General features: G+C 48.7%; 1 protein-coding gene across 2 annotated transcripts in view; it reads left to right on the top strand.

Moving 5' to 3' along the window:
* Window positions 1-5,673: 5,673 nt before the first annotated feature.
* Window positions 5,674-23,304, top strand: part of PHGDH (phosphoglycerate dehydrogenase) — a 30,833-nt gene continuing 13,202 nt past the window's right edge. Inside the window, exons 1-5 of one of the 2 annotated variants that reach the window (XM_049702246.1) lie at window positions 5,674-5,950; window positions 12,120-12,271; window positions 14,983-15,048; window positions 17,854-17,908; window positions 17,997-18,095. In XM_049702246.1, the coding sequence (XP_049558203.1) occupies window positions 5,813-5,950; window positions 12,120-12,271; window positions 14,983-15,048; window positions 17,854-17,908; window positions 17,997-18,095 (510 nt within the window). In that variant the 5' untranslated portion in view covers window positions 5,674-5,812. The remainder of the gene's footprint in view (window positions 5,951-12,119; window positions 12,272-14,982; window positions 15,049-17,853; window positions 17,909-17,996; window positions 18,096-23,304) is intronic. The other variant, XM_049702244.1, reaches the window with a different exon arrangement.

Raw genomic sequence — 23,304 nt, 5'->3', positions numbered from 1 at the left:
TATTGATCAGAGTTTCAGAGATTCTCGCTAGCCTAACTCACAAGAGACCAGAGTATAAACCCGAAAGCTTCCGTGTTCGTGAAAGGGGATTGCCTGCCACTAGACTGCCATACCAGTTCCCTTGCGCCTGTCACTCATAGCGTTCCCCTGGTGACAGGCGCCCTTCACAAAACAGCCTTTTAGCTTCTGCCTGTTTCTCTTTTTGCTACAGGACTCAAAGATGATGGGATCTGCTGAGAAACAGATCCACCCAGTGGCCCCTTGCTGGCATCAGGGTATCTGGAAAGTAAAATAATTACTCAGAAAAATGGTAAGAAAAAGAGTTGCATAGTCAACAGGGGTATTTTTATACAGACGATGATACTGTCTGATGAATTCTCTCTGTACCACATCAGAGTACACCTTACTAATGACCTCGGCACTCCTGTCTGTCACATGCACTGTTTTCGTCTTTTTCTCCTGGAACAGTGCTGGGTAAAAGCCAAGACTTGCCTCGAATCACCCTTTTGAACAAACAGAACGGCCTTTCTATTAATATATTCCTTTCAGAAAAATTTTAATACAATTGATTATATTACGAGTTTTTTTTCCCCTTAACGTTCAATTGTATTTGGGTGAAATAGTATTCTTCTTGCCTTCATTTGATCTGGCGGTTCCCCAAACTCCTATTTCAGGCATTTACCTTCTCTCGGGATGGTTTGCTTTCTCAGGTGATTAATTCATCCATTAGTCATTAATATTAGTTTTACTGACAGAGAGTTGCCTTTTCAAGTCCTGCGTGTACCTTACTGATAGGCTTCACGTGCCAAACAAGGGACCCACTTCTCTTCTAATCATTATATCCTTGTATTTATTGTTATCACATCATCATCATCAAAACAACACTGTAAAAAGGGGCTTTTTTGTGTGTTAAAATAGAGTGATCGTTTTAAAACTTAGATAATACTTGCCCCCTCTTATTAACTAATCCTTCAGTGGTTTCCCATCCTAGTTGGAATAAAATCCAAACTCCTTACCATGGTGTCATGGTCAGCGATTTGTATTGCCAGCCTGTCCTCCAGTCCCCACTCCCCTTCTTTTGGTTCAGCACCCTGAATTTTTTAGGGGGACCCACTTTTCTCACACTATTAGTGTACACTTCCGATGGAACAAATCCTCTCCCTAGCTCTGAAGTGGGTGCTTTCTCTAGGACTGGCCAGTCAGCAAGTCCCTTCCGCTGGCCACAGTGAATGGTTCAGGGACAGATACATGTTCCAAGTTGGCCCAATGAGGATCAGGTCTGGACATTTTGCAGCAACCATCGGAAGACTAGTGCAGTCTTCCAGGATGCTAAACTGCTAGAATATACAGCCGAATATTCTGTTCTCCACTCTCTGGTGACATTTATGTCACATCTTGCCTTCCTGGAAATGAAGCAAACCCAGAGGCAAACAGAGACAGGAGAGAGACACAGATGACCAGTGACACCATTTGAACTCATTTCTGTCTGCACTTGATCTTTTCAGAGACCTGAGTGATCCCTTTTTTCCCTCAGGCCAGTTTAAATGGTATTCTTTGGAGCTTCCCTGGTGGCGCAGTGGTTGAGAATCCGCCTGCCGATGCAGGGGACACGGGTTCGTGCCTCGGTCCGGGAGGATCCCACATGCCGGGGAGTGGCTGGGCCAGTGAGCCATGGCCGCTGAGCCTGCGCGTCCGGAGCCTGTGCTCCGCAACGGGAGAGGCCACAACAGTGAGAGGCCCGCGTACCGCAAAAAAAAAAAAAAAAAAAAAAAAGGTATTCTTTGCATCCACAAAAGCCCAGACTATTCCCATGGCCTGAATGGTCTGGCCCCCTGCCGACCTCCCCACCTCATCTCGGGCCCCATTCCCCCTTATTCTCCTTACATGACAGGTGTTCGGACCTTCTGTCAGTTCCTAGAAAAAGCCATGCTCTTTCCCACCTGAGTGACTTTGTTCTTACTGTTCTCTTTCCTCCAGATGTTCTCCAGGGCTCTTCCTCCACTTTCAGATCTCAGCTTCAGTGCTGCCTCCTCAGAGGCTTTCCTGACTGTCCACTATAGACCAAACATGCAGCACACGCTCTCACACACTGGACTGCGAGTTCCCTGAGGGCAGGGGCCTCGCGTGACTTGCCCAGTGTCGTTATCCCAGAGCCTGGCACTGTGCCTGACACACAGTAAAAGCTACCGAAATATTGGTGGGCACGTCCCTCGAGTGCTCCTTGACTTGTTCTGCTTTTCGCTCTGTCTATAATTCTCTTTCCTTCTGTCTTTGGATAATTGACTTCTTATATCAGTCTCAACCCAAATATCATCTTCTTGGAAAGACCATCCCTGATCATAACGACTAAAATAGATGTCCCCTCACCCCTATCCTCTATCACGTCACTCAGTTTCATTGCACTTACACCCTGAGATTATCTTTTAAAATTTTTCATCTATTTATTTACTTATTTTCTCTCTTCAACATAAGCTCCGTGAGGGCAGAGGTTGTGTTTGTCTCATTCAAAGCTTCATTCCCAGCACCTTCAGCAGTGCCCGGCTTACAGTTTCCCAATAAATACATATTGACTGACTGACTGAATGAAAGCCAAGCAGTCATTTGCGTGCTCTGCCTTATTTAATCCTCACAACAATCTTGTGAAATAAGCACTAGCCCAGTGCTAGTCTCATAGTACAGAGAAGAAAACTAAGTCTTACAGAGGCAATGTCATTTGCCCATAGTCACATAATCAGTAATTTGAGAAGCTGGAATTCAAATCCAGATGTGCACATTCTACAGATGACAATTCATCGTCTACCTCTCAAAATATCTGTTTTATTATTCCCAAGGTGGGTTTGGAGATCGCAGCTGGGCTCCAAGTAGAAAACTGGGATTCCTACTCCTGGCTGCCCCTCGCCCACGGAACTTATCATCCACAGGCAGAGCAGCTGAGCGGCTGGAGCTCCCGCACCCTCAGGTGCGTGGAGTGGGGCCTGCGTTGGGGGATTCAACACACACAAGGAAGCAGGAGAGTGCATGTTATTTTGTGGGCTTCCAGCTCCAGGAGAGAGAGCCAAGAAAGGGCTGACCTGGGTTCACACTCAAACTTTCCCCCAGACTCAGAATCAGATCAGGCTCTCTTCCCAAGGGGCTGGGGTCAGGGGAAGGGAGGGAGTGAGGGGTCTAGAGAGAAAGGCGGAACTCTTTTCCTAATGCTTCCAAGAGGGCCAAAGTTCCTGTTTTACGGATGGAGGCAATAACACAGAGAGAGAGAACATTTGCCCCACTCAGCCCACCATTATAAAAGAAAACCCTGCAACTTCCAATTGAAGTTGGAGATGGGGTGAGGGGTCGGGGTGGGTGGGATGGGGAGGGGTATTGTCTACATAAACAGTATCGAGGCTCAGCTCAGCCACAGCTCATTTAATCATATCGCTTCTAAAAACTGGCTCAGCACCTCTGTACTACCTTTCCAGTCAAGTTTAAACCTCTTCTCAGGACAAGGCCTTTCACTCCTGGCCCCTCTGCAGTCTCATCTGTTCCCCGGCACCTCCCACTGCTAGTGCCCCTGGCGAAGCCATTACGAACGTCTCATAATTCTTCACGTCTCCAGGCTTCTGTAAATGTTATTTCTCCTCTACCTGGCTGTTTCTTATACTGTACATCCTATATGCTTTCAAGAGTAGGCAGCTGACCATGAGTGGCTTGAAGGCAGAATAGGTTGTACTCATCTCTGTATCCCTGGGCCTCTCAGAGTGGCTGCCCTCAATGAACACCGAAGTGTCAGCTCAAAGGCAACCTTTCTAGAATCCTTCCTGCTGCCTCTAGTTTGTGCTGAGGGGTCTCCTTCTTGCTCCCAAAGCACTTTAGCTCCTCTGTATTTATCCTTCAAATGCTACACTTTAAATGTTGTTTTTCTGGGGAAAGGGATGTGACTTGTGCATCACCACACCCCGAGTGTTAAGCCACAGTACCTGGCACATAGTAGATGCTCGATAAATTAATTTTGAATGAAACGTCTTCTGAATCTCCAATATGGAAAGCACTGTGCGAGGCACTATTACAGGGATATAAAGTTGTATCTCTGATCCTGGGGGGAAATGTTCACATATATGTTGTACAAGGCACCGTGAAATAACTTGAGGACAATGCTATAGAAATTTAAAAGGAATATTTCTGACTTGCTTAGGGTAGCAATTTTTACACACCCTCCCTTCCACCTGGAAATGGACTCTTATCTGTTAACTATTTTCTTAATGGTCTTAGAAGTATCTCTTATGTGTCATTTTGAAAGTAGGTGGGGCGTACATAATAAAGAAAGAAAATAATACCCAGGTGACAGGTGTGAAGGGCCTCTGGTTGTGAGTTCAACACCATCTGAGAAGTTTGACTTGGGGTAAAGGGGTGTCTTTAGAGACAGCGGGTTACCCTTTAGAGACAGCGGGCTTTAGATTCTACACTGAATGAAAGCAGAGGGTGAGTCCTGGAAGCGGGTGAGTGAAAGTGGAAACCAAAATGGGTGCTTCCCAAGTCGCTTTGTTAGCCTCTGGGGCCAGGTCCACCATCTGCTCCCAGGACCCCCAGGGCTGCTGGGCACCTCCTGAGAGGAAGAGAAATGGAATACTCACAAGTGCTGGAATGTAGGACCGAGAAATCATCCAAACCAGTAAACAGAATAGCCAAATTATCTCCTTTCCCACTGGGAGCATTTGGTCTAACTTCTGATTTGTGCCTAGGAATTATCTGTCCAAAGTTTCGTTACGTCAGAATATTGACATTGCATAGTTCTATAGGATAAGGGTCTAGCACTTGAGTTTTGTGAATGGTGCAGGGCGGCAGAACACAGCGCTTAACTGGGCCAGATATGTCTAAAACACTGAATTCTAATCCATCTATGAGCATCCCTGATCCTAGGTGGCCTTAAATAATCCAAGATGGAATTTTCCAGTATTCGACAAGGTGGGGCATGGAAAAGCATGTCTGCTGTGGGGTTTCAACATAAAGGAGTTAAGAGCTGGGAAGTACCTCCTTGGTCAATATATAAACTAGGCCAGACTGACATCTCATTTTCCTTTTCTTCTTCTTTTTTTTTTTAATAATCAGAAAGGAAGAGGAGAATATTGAACTTGAACAAACGTTTTGGCTGGTCCAAAGGCACCAGGCCCTTGCTCTCTTTTAACCTCATAATTCTCATTGCATCATTCATGTGGAAGTAATCACTGCTCTGTGAGGTCTCAGAAACGGCTTCCCTCTGCTTTTTAAAATTTAACTTTCCTTGTCTGTGTCTTTGGTACCCTCGGATGTTAGGCCACCAGAGGAAAGGGGCTATGTCTTTTTGACGTTCGAGCCTCTTCAGCATCCAGCACCGTGCCTTGCACATAGTAGGTGCGTTCAATCAATGCTTGTTAAGGAATTAGTGAATGGGTCCTTAGGAGGAAAGAATGAAGATGAAACATTTCTCTCACGACGAGAACGAATATTTCTCAGTTTATTTCAGATATGAATCAGCTACTCAGCGTCAATTGTGCTTCTGTATACTCACCAGGTGTAGATAAATGCTTCGGCTGAGATTGAGAAGTTCATCTCCGGATAATAATATGGTGGGCGGGGATCTGAAAGCTCCGAACCGCGAGGAGGGGGCGGAGTCACAGAGAGTTGGAGCGTTTCTGTCCAATCAAAAGGAGACGGCAGGAGCAGGAGTGGGAGATAAGGGGGAGCGGGAGATCGCGAATCCTGCCCAGTTACACGAGCCAGCCAGCCGGAACAGCAGCTTCTCCGTTTAGGTGTTTCTGCCCAGGGAGAGCTGCCGATTCCGAGGCCGACTCCAGCAATGGCCTTTGCAAATCTACGGAAAGTGCTTATCAGTGATAGCCTGGACCCTTGCTGCCGGAAGATCCTGCAAGATGGAGGGCTGCAGGTGGTGGAGAAGCAGAACCTGAGCCAGGAGGAGCTGATAGCCGAGCTGCAGGTTAGGCGAGCGGGAGACAGACTAGGGCTGCGAGGCATCCTCCGCGGACACTGGCTGACCAATTCCGGCCCAGCGTGCCCCACCCTCACCCCCATCGCTGGTGTCAGTCTTGGGGTCTCCCGAGATTGGGGGCTGGGAAGGGGGGAGGGAGAAGAAGGAGGGAGGAACAAAGGGCGGCAAGCTGCAGGATGCAAACTTTCCGTTCCGTTTGCAACCGCGTGCTTCACGTTGGCATGCCTCCCGCCAGCATTGCAAAGTGCTGGCTGCTTCAGCTGGTCCTGCAGGCTGCCCGGGGGATGCCAGCGCGGCTTCCCAGGGCCGTTGCGCTCAGTGGCCCTGGCAGCCCGGCGCCGCCTCTCCCCACCTCCAGCGGGGGCCCCGGGGGAGAGGCGCCAAAGTGGCTTCCCTGCTTGGAGCTCAGGGACCGGCGATCCTTCCCCAGCCAAGCCCTGGCTCGCCCAGCCAAGTGCTGCTTTCCCTGGGGGGCCCCGGCGGAGTCCCAGCCTGTTCCGTGGCTGCTGGAGAAGCTGCAGGGAAGGCGGCCCGGCTGGAGCGGCAAACGCCATACCCGCCTTTCATCTGATGCAAGACTGCTGAGAGTTTTCACCGCCCCTCTGCCGCCTGGGAGCGCTCGGAGGAAAGAGGGGCGGGCGGGGGGCGCCCGAGATCTCCGGGCCGGCCACGCGGCAGTCGCCTCGGCCACCGCTGTCCAGGCTTAGTCTCCGCCAGCGGGCTCGGCGGGGTCAGGAATGGCCTGATCGGACGAGATTCCGATCCCAAAGCCCCCAGGAAACGTATATTTCCTAGCAGATCTTTCTCAGGAACGTTATCACCGTTTGTGCAGTTTACTTCAGATCTTTCTCTAACTTGCTTGTAAAAATCCTGCGAGGTTTGGTGGCCTTTTCCTGCCTTATAACATTTATTTCGTGAACTCTTCACTCCAGTTTCTGCACTTCTTACTTCTGTACTGTGCCCAGCGCCCAGGTGTCTCTACCCGACCCGTCCGGATGTATTCTCCCCTGCCCTCAAACTCCCACACCCCGCAGTGTAGCCTCCTACCAACTTCAACCAGTCTCAGCGCGAATCCACCCTCTCCAGAGTCCCTTAAATCAAACCACAGAGGTGGCTACTGTTGCTTTAGCTGTGAGGCAATCGCACGGTCTTCATAACTGCCATTGTATCTCCTGCTGTGTTTCTCCATGGAACCCCTGCCGCTCTTCTCCCACCCCGTGGTACTGTATTCTGTCCCTGGCTTGTACGCAGAGAAGTTTCTGACTGGTCCCTGTCTTTTTTTTTTTTTTTGGCTGCGTTGGGTCTTCCTTGCTCCTTGTGGGCTTCCTCTAGTTGCGGCCAGAGGGAGCTGCTCTTCGTTGCGGTGCTCCGGCTTCTTACTGCGTGGCTTCTGTTGTTGCGGATCACGGACTTCAGTAGCTGTGGCACGCGGACTCAGCAGTTGTGGTGCACGGGTTTAGTTGTCCGTGACATGTGGGATCTTCCTGGACCAGGACTCGAACCCGTGTCCCCTGCATTGGCAGGTGGATTCTTAACCACTGCGCCACCAGGGAAGTCCCTGGTCCCTGTCTTAAAGAAGCTTGTCAGCTAGTTAGGAGCCTGGCCAACTCACGGTGAGACAAGTGACCAGATGACACAGTACTTGAGTGCTAAATGAGACCATCCGGCAGCCTAGCCTTTGCCTGCTCCACGGCGTTGCAAATGGAGAGAAGCGGGTGATCAGCCTGGACTCGGTGGGGGCCAAGCGCTCAGGACGTGATCCTTGGACTACCCTAGGACTGGATGGGGAACAGGCACCTCACACTTGTCACCTCCTCTTTTGTGCAGATGGTATAATGGCCTTGGCTCTGGGCCGTGGCCAGAAGGAAGTGGAGTGGTCTCTAGATTCTCGCCTCCACCAGACCACCGGGTTGGGAAGAGTGGCCTGGACTTGGGGCTTCCCAGCTTTGTTATGGAAATTAAAATTCTGTACCCCGGGGGTAGGGTGGGTTGAGAGGGAGTGGTGAGTGTGGAATTGACTAGAATGGGAGGCCCTGGTCACTAGTGGAGGGTTTCCATGGTGTTGAGAGGTTGGCCGGGTGGGTGCAGGGAATCTGGGGCTGGAACTTGGAGGACGTTTTAAAGGCACTGAAAACTTCTGGCAGGAGAGGAGGGGTGTTTGTTGGCTACATTGTTGGACGGTTTGGGAGTGCGCAGTCTTCATGTCTGTCTTTGTAAAAAGCACTAGGTTCAGACTGCTGGTTAGTCTCCTTGGGCCACTGGAGGGTCCTCATATCCACACTTGCCTCTTGTTATTCTGCATGGAGAGGTGCCTGGGTTAGTGGCCCCTGCCCTCCCCTGTTTAAACCTTTTTCATACTGAAAGAAACTGGGGCCCAGTGCCTGAACCAGGCCTGGCCTCCGTTCCCACTCCTTGGTATTCTGGGCAGGCACAATTTATTCTCTCTCAGTCTGTGGTCAGGAAGTACAATCATCCCCCAGAACCATGCTTTTCAGACTTGAAGCAAGTCACAGCTCATTAGTGGGTGATGAAGTCCATTTAATGGGTCATGATTAGCATTTAAAAAAACAAAATAAGAAATATCAGAGAGCAATGCAGATAGTAAGGCTAAGTATTGTGTCACGAAATTTGTTTCAATTATTGTGTGTTTGTGGTGTGTGTGGTATATGAGTATAAAATCATAACTTAAACATGTGTTTCTTACTGTGGGTCTTAGTCAAAAGTTTGGAAAACACTGGCTTGGAATAATAAAGCATCTTGTTTGGAACTCAACTAAACTCTGACTTAGACTGTGTACCCCTCTTCTATCAGCAGATGTCACATCTTAAATAAGCCTAATATGCAGGAACATTTAATCGTAGCATGTATCAGTGGCTTTTAAACTTTGACCATGGCCCACAATAGGAAATTCATTTTACATTATAACTCACTATACACACACATATGTGTACACACATACACTAAAGGTTCATGAAAGAATACCCTTACTAGATGTGTTGCGTTCTGATATTTTCTTCTGTTTCATTAACTAGCAATGCTGGTCAGAATCCTCTAAACGCATGCTGGGAATGCATTTAATTTACTGAAGCACCTTTATATCTTTATTTCAGAATTTGAAGAAAGGATAAGAAGGGAATAAAGTTCGATGCAAGAGTCCATGTTTTGAAAGCCTCTTTTAAAATGCAAATTTCTAGCCTTTACGCTAGGATTTGGTTTGCAGAAGTTAAATAACCATCTACTTAATCAGGATCACACCTATTGTGCCAAACAGCGCCTACCTGCATTCTCTATAGCTGGGGAACATGATCTGGAGCGGTTCTCTGACTTCTATGATGTAAGTCAGAAGCAGGAGCCATGCTAGAATCATCCCCAAGGCCAAGCCTGTTATTGGGAAAGGAAGCATGTGTGAACTTGAGGAACGTGAATGGGTTTCCACTGCTGAGTTTGCATAATTTGTCCGGAACAGCTATAAATCCAGCAGAACAGTGGCCTGTTGTTTTCCAGCTCTGAAGCAGCTGTGGGACTGGGAGTGGGGAGGAGACCCAAGTGTAAGCAAATGCCTGTTCCAGCCTGCATTCTTTTTTTTTTTTTTCTGTACACGGGCCTCTCACTGTTGTGGCCTCTCCCATTGCGGAGCACAGGCTCCGGACGCGCAGGCTCAGCAGCCATAGCTCACGGGCCCAGCCGCTCCCTGGCATGTAGGGATCCTCCCGGACCGGGGCACGAACCCGTGTCCCCTGCATCGGCAGGCGGACTCTCAACCACTGCGCCACCAGGGAAACCCCCAGCCTGCATTCTTATACAGATAGAGCACGCACAAAGCAGACAACAGTAGACAGCAGAGTGGGTGCAGTGCTGAGATTCCCACTGCGGGAGTGCCAGAGAGGACCTTGGGGTGCTGCAGAAGAAAGTTATAATCACTGCAAACTGCAGGGAAGATGCGGGTGGATTTGCAAAGGACTGCGGTTTGCATAAGTAGAGGAGAGGAGTGGACTGCAGGGAGCCAAGTCTCCGAGGGATGACGTGGGGCCTGAGAAGGGGACCGGGCCTGGAGTGCAGGGCTTTTGAGGGATCAGCGGCAGCTAGGTTGGTTGGCACACAGGCTCTCAGTAAATGCATGCTGGTTGAATGAATTCTGGTGGGTTTTTTTTGTTTTCTTTTTGTTTTTGTCACACCGTGTGGCTCAAGGTATCTTAGTTGCCTGACCAGGGATTGAACCCGCGCCCTCAGCAGTGGAAGTGCAGTGTCCCAACCACTGGACCACCAGGGAATTCCCTTGAATGAATGAATTGATGATGTGTTTGAATGAACAGGAACAGGGGTAGTTGAGGGTGTACAGGGTCTTGAAAGCCCGTGAACTCTGGCCACAGGAATGCCCAGATCGTGTGGGACCAGCGTCTGCTGAATGGGAGTCTGCAAAGGCAGATTCCCACTTGGGATGGGTGAGCTCTGCATGTTCATCTGTGCTGGTCTGACTGGAGGCTCTTCAGACTTCTTGGCTTCAGAGAAAGCTGGGACACACCCTTGAGGGAAAAGTAGAGAGAGACTGCAGGATAAATCTCTGTAAGGGAGATCGTTCCACAGAGAGAGGTCGTGCTTGTTAAAGAAAAACGCCATGCTGTTTCTGGGCTTGTCCTCAGGGTCTGCAGGAATGGGGTGGACTCCTGGGGAGTCTGCCTCCTCTTCTACAGCGGGTCTGTCCTGTGGGAAGCAGATTCCCAAGGTTTGCGGAAGGGCTGGCAGCTTTGGAGCGAGCATTCAAGGAGCATTCTATTCAGAACCACAGACACACAAGGCTTGGAGTGCCCGTGAAGGGTCCTCCATCCAGCTGTCTGCGGTCTGGCACAGCCCCCAGCCAGTGGGTATGAAGCATTCATACCTCCAGAGAAGTAATTCTGCAGCCTCTCTTGAACAATCATCCCAGTGTTGAGAAGCCCTCCAGATCTAAACAGGCTGCGACGTAAGCTTCATTCCTCTTCTTCCATCCGTGGAGAGCAAAGAACTCTGTGCTCTCTCTGCATGTAACTTGTCCAAACTGGTTCCAAGGCTCTGGGCTTGCACACAGTAAACACAGTGTGGGTCCTCACCCTGGGAGCCAGATGCCCATGGCCTTTCTCTGTCTCCAGAATCCGTGTGGTGAGGAGGGAAGAGAGAAAGTTCTCGTGGGATCCAGCTGGGTGCTCCACTGGGGAAATGCAGCGTGGCTTACAGGTGTCAGATCAGATGTGGGAGGGACCCCAGGGGCCATCTGTTCCAATGCTCTTATGTTACAGAAGGAGACCAGGGTACGGGGTGACATGACTTGGTACAGTGACCCAACTTGTCATTGCCAGCCCTAGGCCTAGAATCCCAGCCTCCTGGTTCCCAGCCTGCTGCTTGTGCAGTGACCCTTGCTGCTTGCCCACCAACCTGGGACAGCCAGCTTGGGACAGAGTGTGTATTTGCTCACCTGCTCCATTTCCTGGGGATTCTCATCGGGTGTTTGGCAACAGTATCCTTATTCTGCAGAAGATACCACTGGATTCTGGATGAGCCTAAGGAAGATTGTCCTGGGGTCTGGCTTAGCCCAAGTATAATGGCTGTGATGAATCCAGAAAGTCTGATTTTTCACATAGGTATAGTCTTAGCCTTATATTGCCTGGTTTTCCAAGTAACTACGGACACGTTTAATTATTTTCTGCCCTTCCCCTTACTTTGGTTTCTGTTTTAGGAAATGTTTTTCTTTTAACAATTTGTCTTTTATTCACTTCATGTATTCATCTATTGAGTGCCTTCTGTGTACCAGGCATAGGGACTTACAAAGTAGAATCCAATCCCACCTCTTCCCTCAGTAGCTCCGTGTCCAGTGGAGGAAGTGATGTCCATTGAGCGGGGCCAGATAACATGCCAGGCGTTGTACCTTCCTGTCTCATCTCTTCCTCACACACTTAAGGAGTCCGAAGCTCAGAGTCATAGCTTGTCAGGGCTGGAGCTTGGATGTGAACCCAGGCATGAGTGATAGCGGGGGCTTTCCGATGTGTGTGCATAAATGTGCCTTCCTTTCCCTGAATGTATCCAAAGTCAGCCAGCCTGCAGGAACTCCCACTTTGGACAGAAGGGCTTTACGAGGTCTCAGAGACCAACTCTGTGGATCCAGGTGTTTCTTCTTCTGCCTCAGGACTGCGAAGGCCTTATTGTCCGCTCGGCCACCAAGGTGACCTCTGATGTCATCAACGCAACCAAGAAGCTGCAGGTGGTGGGCCGGGCTGGCACGGGCGTGGACAATGTGGATCTGGAGGCTGCAACAAGGAAGGGCATCCTGGTCATGAAGTAAGTCGTGGAAGTGGTGGGGTGGTGGTCCAGGAGGCCGCCCGCTCCAGGCCAAGTCCAGAGAGGGGCGCAGCACTCACCGCTTAGCGGTTCCCGGGGTTTTGACACAGAGGCTCTCTTTGTAATCTCAAAATGCTTCACAGACGTGCCCCCTAGATGCTCGCACGCCTGCAGCCTGGCTGGGGAATCAGAAGAATGCTGGTGGATTTGTCTCAGTCCCTGCTTCAGCCCTGCCCTTCCCCCTCGGCTGTTTCATCTGGAGCCAGGTTCTGTCGGCTCTGCTTGACTGTGGTCTCCCTTGTGCAGCTGCGTAACCTTTGCTAGTAGACGGACTCTCCCATTCTCTCTTCCTCACTTCCCTGCACCCTTCGGGGGCCAGGAACCCAGTTTCTCTTTACTCCAGGGCCAAGAGGGAAGGGGTCCCCTTTAGAGCTGTTTTTGCAGAAACCCAGGGCAAAGGTCATGGCAGCATGCTAGCGCTAGGCAACACTCATTTCTGGCTCCGGTCTGGCATGTAAGTGGTGTGGCAAGGTTAACCCCTTCCACTTCTCTGTCCTCGAGCCTTTCCTCTTCCCTCGGGAGCCTCAGTGTTCTCAAGACTTTCCCCTCCCTTCCCTCCACTTCCCTCCATAGGGTAGGGGTTAACCAACCCAATCGTCTGCCTGAGGTCAATATCCAACAGACGAAATGTTAACCAATAACCCATCCTCCAATCTTGCGCGGGACCCAGAGACACCAGCCCCCTGGTCCCCGCACCTCTTCCTGTATCCCATGTAGCCTGGTCATTCGCTGGGCGAGTCAGAAAGCCAGGTGTTCTTATGGAAAGACAGACTCTGAGAATCCTTTTTTTATTTTTAATTTTTATTTATTTCCTTTTGAAAAGTTCTGGATTTTCAAGGGAAAGAAACTTTTTTTGGTCTACTTTATTTTTTTATTATTATTGTTTTTTATATAGCAGGTTCTTATTAGTCATCAATTTTATACACGTCAGCGTATACATGTCTGAGAATCCTTTTATCTTGATTTTTAACTCGTTAAAAATAGGATCTCTTGACCTTTTTTCACCTTATAACCTTCATTTCCAGAGAAGAAAAGACCCAGTAGAGGGAAAGGAGGGTGAACACGTGTGTTAATAAATTATTCCAAGAGCAACAAGAAAAGGTCTTTGAGAAAAGAAAAATAGTTTCATGGGTATTATCTCTATTTTCCTTTCTGTAAGATGGGTAGAGTCAACATTACCCTATGATTCAACTTGTGAGGATGATTTCTCAGTGCAAAACTTGTTGAGAAATAGGAGGAAAAGTCAAACAGGAGGAGATAAAAATATTAGCTTTGTTACTAAAAAAATCCAGGTTGGGCAAATTGATAAAAGTCTGTGGGCAAGGGGCTGACCTCTGTATCTGTCACGGGTACAGCCTCAATAAGACTGATGGCATGAAACTAACTCAACAGTGTAAAATCAACTATACTCGAATAAAAATTTTTAAAAACAAGATTGATGGCATGGAACAGCAGGGATTTGTCTTTCTATAGGCAGGTAGATCCTAAAGTAAGAGGAGAGAGAAAAGGGCTGAGCCACACGTATCTCTCCCAATCTATTGAGATACTTCTCTGCCCCGGGAGAAGTGAGTTTGGGTAGAGAGATGAGTGTGTTTCTCGAATGGAGGTCCCTCCGCAGGAAAACATAAAGCCAGGGCAAAGGGGTTTTCTTCCAGACCTGGGGTTAGGGCAGGAGTACATCACAGAACCCAGGGCAGTGGCGTGGTGTTAGGGGTTTTCACTAAGGACAGGTAAGTTCAAAATGTTGGCGAGAATGTGGAGAAAAGGGAACCCTCGTACACTGTTGGTGGGAATGCAAATTGGTGCAGCCACTGTGGAGAACAGTTGGAGGTTCCTCAAAAAAACTAAAGAAAGGACTACCACATGACCCAGCAATTTTACTCCTGGGTATATATCCAAAAAAACCAAAAATGCTAATTCTAAAAGATAGGTGCACGCCAACGTTCATAGCAGCATTATGTACAATTGCCAAGATATGGAAGCAACCTGAGTATCCATCGACAGATGAATGGATAAAGAAGATGTTATATATATATATAGAGAGAGAGAGAGAATAGAATACTACTCAGGCATGAAAAGAAGGAAATTTAGCCATTTGGATGGATTTGGAAGGCATTATGCTTAGTGAAATAAGTCAGACATAGAAAGACAAATACTGTGTGTTATCACTTACATATGGAATCTAAAAAATAAAGCAAACTAGTGAATATAACAAAAAAGAAACAGAGTCACAGATATAGAGAACAATCTAGTGGCCACCAGTGGGGAGAGGGAAGGGGGAGGGGCAACACAGGGGTAGGGGGTTAAGAGGTACAAACTATTAGGTATAAAATAAGCTGTAAGGATATACTGTACAATGCAGGGAATATGGCCAGTATTTTATGATAACTATAAATGGAGTGTAACCTTTAAAAATTGTGAATCACTATATTGTACACCTGTAACTTATATAGTATTAGACATCAACTATACTTCAATTTTTAAAAAAGTAAAAAAAAAAAACCCCATAAAACTAAACAAAACAAACAAAAAGAAGAGGAAAGCTTACGGAGTGGGAGAGAGAGCACAGCGTGCACTAGTCTTTCCACTGGGACAGGAGTGGGAATCCTGGGTCTGGCTGACCGATGTCCCCCATCTTTTTCCATCTTTAGCACCCCCAGTGGGAACAGCCTCAGTGCTGCGGAGCTCACCTGTGGGATGATCATGTGCCTGGCCAGGTAAGTCCCTGACTTCTGAGCAGAGTCACTGTCTGTGGTCTGTCAATTATTATGACTCCCTAAGCAAACTGACCCCGAGAAACTTAGAAACACTTCAGCTTGGTGACATGCAGGCTGCTAAGAACCTTCAAGGCCGTCAGTCCTCAACTGAACATTCGTTACACTGGTTCTGGCACACCAAGGTCAGGTGGCTTCTCAGGTTGTTTGCAAACACACAGGATGTGCATGAATCTTACTGTGTTGGGTGGTAAAATGACTGTATGAACACTGCTGTTGAACAGGCAGTGGGTCAGTGGGAAGGGCAAGGAGCCAGTGGGAGGGCAGGAAGATGCTCTGGGTCCCTTTGCAGATCCACGGATCCTTAAACCAAGGAACCCAGGCAGCCAGGACCCCTCACGTCACTACTCAGGCCTGAAACCTTCTGGGGCTGAGAAATGATTCCTTTCCCTTCTCAAGACCTGTTCTCCTCCCTGCTGGGAGAGGATCTGGGGGAGTTCACCTTTGTTCTAACTCTTCCCCAAGATTTCTACCTGAGATCTTAGGTATTCACTGATATTCACTGGTCAGTGAAGAGGAGAGGAGGTTGGAGAAAGGGAAGAACAGGGAGAATTGCACAGCAGGAGGGACCCAGCCCGGAAGGGGTCCCTAAGCTGGCTGTCTGGATCTCCTGGAACATCTGCAGAAGTGTTGAGGCCTGATGCCCTGGTGTCACTTGTGCTATTAAATTCAGTGGTGGTTTCTTTTTGGTTTCTTGGGGGGGCGTGAGGGAGCGATCCCAGTGCAGCTTTCTAATTCTCTCACTTTTTTTCTGGAGGTGGTGTTTCCCTTGCGAGTCAGGAATAATCTTCCTATTCCAAGACCAGCTTTACTTAAAGGAGTAGGCAAAGTGGTATGACTTAGGGGAAGCGCCCTGTCGCCAGCCACTCATCATGACCTCACTCATCATCAAACCCAAGAAAGAAGCACCCTGTGAGAAGGAATCACCAGTCTCTCATAACCCCTGTGTGCTGGTTTAATCAGACCACTTTCCAGGCAGGGCAGCGGTAGAGGGGGTGGGAAGTGTGCACGGTAAAGTTGAGAGCATTGGGCAATGTGGGTGGAGAGCAGAGCTGAATGGGCCTCACGGTGGGGGACTTTGAACAGATTTTGCCTGTTCCTGAGGTGCTGGAGAAGAACAAGGGCACGGAAAGAAAGAGTGGAGAATACAACAAATGTAGATTTCACCGTTGTGCCTGCTTTATTTTCTCTTGTAAGTCGGGCCGGCCTCCGTATAATTCTTGGGAGGTCCCTTGCCCATGTCATGGTCCTCCCCAGACTGGCCTGGTGAGGATCCCGAAATGTTGAAACCTGGGGAGGCACCACGGCCAGCTGGGTGGAGCGTCCAGAGGGAGGGTGTGAGGGTTTCCTGTGCTCCGTGGTGCTGCACGCACATCTCTGAGGTGGCATCTTGCAGTCAGGTGGGCAGAGGTCGGGAGGCCAGAGCCGGGGGCTCTGTCTCACTCGGTCAGAGGCATCTCATCCGGCTGGCTTTGCTGAGGGGGAGCACTTCCTCAAGGCAAGTCATTGTCCTACATGACATTCCTGAAATGAGGCCCCATGGGCCAGAGCAGTGAGATGGAGCTTCTTCCATGAACTTGTTATGTAAGCTTTGCTGAGTTTACCCATGAGTTCCTGGGACTCTGATCGTAGAACAGATTCCCATCAACCTCACCCTCAGATGGAAGTCTGTGTCCTGGTAACGTGTAGACAGGAAAGAATGCTTTTTATAAGAAGTCAGTGAAGTGGAAATACAGGAAGAGTTATCTTGGAATCTCTTCTCTCTCACACACGCAGACATGCACACACCTCTGAATTTTGTGGCCGGCAGGAACGCCTGCATTTAAATACTTAGGAGGCTAACTGGTGGGGATGTCTTCCTTGGCTTTGAATTGATTGTGCTACTTCTCGTTGAGTGATGCTGGGCAAGGTATTTAACCCCCAGTGGCCACACTCCACCCCCATGCAGTTGTGAGCATTAAATGAGCTGATGTTTAAACATTGTTTCTTGTCTCTTCCTTTCTAGCTTCTGGAGAAGCCTGGAGGGCCATGTCCCACATGACACATCTTGCCCTCTGACCTCTCACATTGCCCTAACTTCCTTTGTCCTCTCCAGAAAACACATAGAGACTCAGACCTCCATGTTGACCAATAGGAGATAAGCTGTGGAGAGAGTGTGTGTGCGTGTGTGTGTGTCTGTGTGTGTGTGTGTGGTGGGACAGGAGGTTGTGTGGTTGTTGGAAGTGTCTGGACTACACCACCCGCCCACCCCAGTCTAGCCTAACTCTCAAGGGAGAATAAGTATTCAGCTGTCCCTTGATACAGTGGAAGATGTTGTAGGTTATGTCTCTGGATGGAATAGGAAAATGGAAATTCTTGAATTTCTGGAACATTTGGTGTTGTCAAAATCCACCAATACCCCCATTTCATTATCCCTACAAACCCTGGAGGATTAGCTGTTGCTTTTTACATGCCCAGAGTCACTCAGGCTGATACTCCAGCCACTGAGATGGACTCAGAACCTCCTCCCAGACACCTAGCTGGAGACAAATCCCAGGGCTCCAAGTCAGGTCTCGCCAAGGGTTTCCCCCTGCTACCCTCCCTTGACCATCCTCGGTGTTTCTGAACCTAAGCCCCGCAGACCCAGCTTGAGCTTGGTTCCCTGGGGGGGTGCCCGGCAGAAATAGTGGCTGTGCAGCCCTCACATTGCGCCTCCTTCCTGGGCTGGCAGGGTCTGGGTGGGCCCGCTGACTTTGTCTGTCCTTGCAGACAGATTCCCCAGGCGACGGCCTCCATGAAGGATGGCAAATGGGAACGGAAGAAGGTGAGCAGCCGGCTTTGCCTCACCCCACCTGGCTGGGTGCCCGAGGTCCACTTTGGGTGCTGACTTCCACTTCTTCACCTGTTTGCAGTTCATGGGAACAGAGCTGAATGGAAAGATCCTAGGAATTCTTGGCCTGGGCAGAATTGGGAGAGAGGTGGCCACCCGGATGCAATCCTTTGGGATGAAGGTAAGAGGTCACCAGACCACTTTGATGTGGGGCTTCCCATAGCAATTTTGGAGGAGGCAGGTTTGCTTGAGAGAAGCTAAAGGCTTTGCCCTAGGAGGGCCTGACCCCCACTTTAGAGCTCCTGAGTGAATGGGTGGCAAAGCCAGGGAGGGAGGGAACATTGGCCTGCTGATCTAGACCCTTGAATTCAACATCTGGGAATGCTTGGTGGAGGTCCTTCAGCTCTGGGATGAGTAATTGCCTTGAGTCCCCATGGAGCTGAGAGGGGTCTTGTATCCTGCCCTTCCTTTCCTCCCCTTCTGCGAGGGCCTCCCTGTTTTGCTGCTTCTGTCTTCTGTGATAATTCAGAAAACAGGAGCAAATTTATAACATTAAAACAGAGCAATTGTCCATCCATCTTCTAGCCCCCCTCCATAGTCCAGAAGAGATTGAAGGGTGCTTGCCTATACGCTGTGAAATGATCGTGGAGCCCACGGTGGCCAGGAGACCTCACACATCTCTCAGAAATCATCCCTGACCCCTGCCGCCCACCAGGGCTCTCTCTTATCCTATGCTGGGAGCTCAGTAGTTCTTCTGGTTGACGGAGGGTTGTCATCAGTAGCAGTGCCACCCCCAGCCCCCGGGGCCAATCCAGGAGACCTTGCCGAGGCGGGAGGCCATTCGGCCAAGAGAGGAAGCCCACGGGACTGCCCAGGTGGGCCAGAGAGGTGTAGCAGCTGGGTCGGCTGGTGGCCGTCTCCACGTTTCCTGTGACTGTTGAGGGAGGGATTGTGGGTTCAAACTGCAGCCAGGAAAGCTTTAGTTAAACATTAAGGAAAATGGTTTTGAAAATCAGATCATTTCAGTTCTAGAAAAATTTACATAGAGCTGCTATGGAATTGTCCCTTTTTCCCTTGCTCTTTCCTTTCTGTATGTCCCTCCCACCTTCATTGCGTTAGAAGAGACTTTATAGATTAACCCTTAATTTTATGTCGACCTTTGGAGTTTGTAAGTTTTTGCTAAGGGCTCGCAGTAAATGGACGATGGACAAGAACCAGGTGGGCAACCCATTGTACCACAATCCACATCTTCTCTCCCCTGCCTCTACTTCCCACCCTATTAATTGAAGTCAGCCAGACATCGTTTCTAAGCCTCCGCACTGGGAAGGGCGGGGACATTTTTCTGGCTCCCTGTGAGAGGTGGATCCATTGATCATGGAAACAAACCAAAGCCGCGTCCTTTGTGCAGGGGTGGTGAAGGGCCGTAGCCACAGGGAGCACTTTCTCCTTTTTCCTCATTGGTGAGGGATCAAGGTAAAGGTTCAGCTCATGAAAAATTCTGATCATCTAAAAGCAGGGGTCAGGGTGAAGTAAAACTCGGGGCACAGGTAACCAAACAGGTGAGCGTTTCATCGATGACACCGTGACTTTGGGATGGTTGCCAGCCCCAGCAGCCGTTCTGTCACATGCACTCCCCTTCCACACGGTGCCACAGCACATCAGGCTCTTCTAGCTCAGGAACACTCGTTGTCAAGGACTTGAGACTTTGGCAGTGACTTAAGTCAGACAAGAAGTCCCGCCTCATGTCTTGAATAATTGAAGTGATGGATAAGATAAGCTTGTCTGTTCCTTTGGCACCACTCAGCTACTTAACCGCTGCCAGGGCTGCTTCCTAGAGGCACAGAGGGATGTAGGACCTTGAGCATCAACAGCGGAAGTGACTGACAGGGCCCAGCTCAGAGATGCCTAGAGCCTGCTTCTGAGTGTTGATCTGTGTCTCTGGCATAACACTCACCACATGCCCACACGTTTTATTCCCAGCATGGTTTTGAGGATGTGGGTGCCTTTTTTTGTGTGTTGCAGCATGTAGCTGCTTCGTTGGGGGGTTTCTTCTGTCCAGATGTCTCTGGAGGGTTACTCTAGACCGTCGTGCTTCTGGGACATGCTCTTTGAAAACCCGGAACACACCTTGGGATATCCCCCCAACCCCAGCCCCTCAAGAGCAGCCTGGCTCTGGTCCTTTCCCACTGGCCCAAGTGGTGTCTCTTCGTGCTCAGCTGCTCACTTTGACCCAGCTCCTTAACATGTTTCCAGGTCCCAACACATTCTTAATCTCATCTCAGGGCAGCAGATCACTGACCTGCATCATCTGAACCTTGGTTCATGTTCAAGCAGTTGTGGAGAGCAAGATTTTCTAAAGGGCAAGGAAGGAAGATTCTTGAGCAAATTGTAAAAGAGATGACTTCGCATCCAAACAGGACGCTGTCTGATTAGCGTTTACGAAACACAAGTTGTTTCAAACTAGTCTTGGTCTCTCTTTGGAAATCAGTATTAAACTGGTAATATCATGGGACTCCCTAGATGTCATATATCTTGACTATTTAAAATTATATTGTATTCATGTAATAAGTCAGTGCATCCTCATAAAAACTGAAATATAGATAGAGGTCTCCTAAATGACCACACCAGTCAGAGTTTCCTCACAGGTAACGTCGGTTTGATCTGTGTCATCTCAGATTTTTTCCATGCATTTATATGGAATGCATACAGTTCTATGCCTATAGAGGAATTCTATTTCTAGAGAGAATGGAATATTGTGCATGTCGTTAAGATAAAAACGTATGTCTTGGAATAAATAGATTTACCATATTTTAAAACTGTTGCATGGAATTCCTTTGTAGGGATAAATTGATTTTGTTTGGCTGTTCCCTCAGTGATGGACATTTAGATTGTTTGCAGATGTGGACTTTAGCAAGCGTTGGTGAGGTCTTTCATGATACCCTCGGGGTGAAGATGGAGACCGTGAGCGTGGTGCTAAGGGTTTAGTAACTGGTTGAAAGAAGGATCTGACTCAGTCTGTAGGGAGATTGTACAGGATGGTGCAGGGCTCTGCCTTGTCCACCATTCTCATCAACAGCCTGGATGATGTGTCATTTGTGGATGACAGGAAGCAAGGAGAAAAGTAGTTAATACTTAAAAGTGCAGAATCAGGTCCTAAAAGACATTCGAAGTCTAGAATAGTTGGGCACTCTAATAGGAACTTTGTTTGGGATACATCAGTGCCCTACATATGAGCCTCCAGAGCAACTAGACTTGGGTGTAGAGGTGAGTATAAAAGGCTTTTTCTAGGGGAGGAGGCCTTTGTTTGACAACAGGGCAGTGTGGTTAACAGTGAGTGATATGATTGATAGAAAAGCTTATGTGACTTTCGGCAGCATTAAAAGAAGTATGACATTCAGAGCAAGGGAGGTGACATTCTTCATGCTGTGTACTGATCAACTCCTGGGTGAGTATTTGAGCAGTCAAAGACCCCAAGTTCTGGGAGACTGTGAAAGCTTTGGAGACAGAGGGTGATGGTGAGGGAGCTCATGTCTGTGTTTCCTAAGAAAGGGCTGAAGGCACTGGGGTCACTGAACCCATCAAGACTTGGGAGTCACAGTGGAGGCCTTCAAATAGCTAAACAGAAGTCTTATAGAAGAGTCACGCTCTCTAAGAAGTAGATCCAGGGAGGACCACTAGGTGTAAGCTGGAGGGGCAGAGCTACAGAGCTGGCCCCCAGTAGAATGAATGGTCTCAGGAGAGAGTGAGTCCCACATCTCTGCAGATATACCTGCAAGACCGGATAACCACTTGACCAGCATGTGAAGAGGGCGTGTGAACATAGACGCAGACGCCCTTTGAGCCCTGATGTCTGTGAACATCCATCATCCCAATGGGCTACCACTTTCTTTAAACTGTGAAATGGTCCTGGCAGTGAGTTTACTGTGTGGTCCTAGGCAACGGTGTCCAATTATTAAGGACTGGGTTTGCTACAGTAACTTGGGAGAACAACCTAATTAAAGACATAGAGTGGACCAGTAGTCGTAGGGGACACTGAGTAGTTCTGGCTGGGCTGGCTCGGGCGAAACAGCAAAGCTTGTAGAGGTTATCTTTATCATCCTCTGCGCTCCTGGCACCTGGGGTCTCATCGTGTTCCTGATCTGTCACCAGGCTGTTTATCACTAATTAGGCTGCTAATGGACAACTATTATCTGACCCTCTCTAAGGTATCAGGATTTAAACTCTTCGGATAGTTTCATTTTGTTACAAGGAAAATGTTTTGGTGAAAAGTGTGTGCAAAAAAAAAAAGTGTAACAGATGAAATCATGGTTTTCCCCGTTTTTCCAACATGCCCAGGGAAAATGTCCTCCCTAAGCAAACCGGACTGTGAAACCGTTCATGGCTTTCTCTTGTGTGACTGAACAGGCATCAAAACAGATGGACAGTTTTCATTTTCACCAATACTGAAAAGTGTAGCTGATGCAGGACCTCTGTCTACCATTCTTGCTCCAAGTGACAACAGTACCTGCTCTTCTAGGGTCATGGAACTCCTCCAGACTGGGGAAGTCTCAGCTCCTACACTATAAGCCCCAGTATTACTGAGCCTACTTGGCCTCATTTTGAGTTTATACTTCAACATAATACTTTCAGATATATGGTGGTTGGGTGAAAACTATTTCCCTGGTAAAACTGTTACTTTTATAAATGTGTAGAATAAAAGCTATTAAATAGTTTTTTTTTAAAAAAAGGGCTCCCCTTCATATCACAGGAGCTGTAAGGAGAGACCTTCTTGGGCTCAGATACTGCGGGTGGACCACCCCTTTCCCTTCCTTTCTTTGTGACTGTCTGGTCACTTAAGGAAGGGGGAGCTTAGCCAGGTGGGGATCGGTGGGCGAAGAGCCCACTTATGCCAGCACAGGCCTAGGAGGAGCCTTGGTTTCCACCTTAGAGCAGCTGCTGTCCTTGCTTTGAGCCACAGGTGCAGATGTGGGTTTCAGGATAATTCTGGCAGCCTGCAGCCTGCTGGTGTTCTGAATCATTTGGGTCTTACACTCTGTAATGTTCTTTCTGCTTGAAGCTTTTTCTCAATCGTGTTGCTGGATAACAGGTTATAACTCTGGAGGCTCAATGCATTCAAGCTGGCCTGTCCCCTAGAATGGGTCCACAGGCCCCAGCCAACCAGGGGCTGAGCCTTGCACTTTCTTTTCAGGGTTTTCTGTGAGGAGCAGACCAGCATCTCTTAACAGTTTCTTTGCGCCCAGGGTTGTGATGAGTCTGACGTTAGCCCAGAGGGATGGACGTTGAACCCGAGGCACCAGTTGTCCCCGATTCTTTCAGGTCCTGCTAATATTGACTGAGCTCTGCTGTGTTAGATACTGTGCTTACAATGACCCTCTGGGGTCAATATTATT

Source organism: Orcinus orca, chromosome 1, assembly GCF_937001465.1.
Source record: "Orcinus orca chromosome 1, mOrcOrc1.1, whole genome shotgun sequence".
Lineage (NCBI taxonomy): Eukaryota > Metazoa > Chordata > Mammalia > Artiodactyla > Delphinidae > Orcinus > Orcinus orca.
The sequence above is the reverse complement of the archived record's forward strand: the minus strand, read 5'-3'. Positions and strand labels throughout refer to the sequence as shown.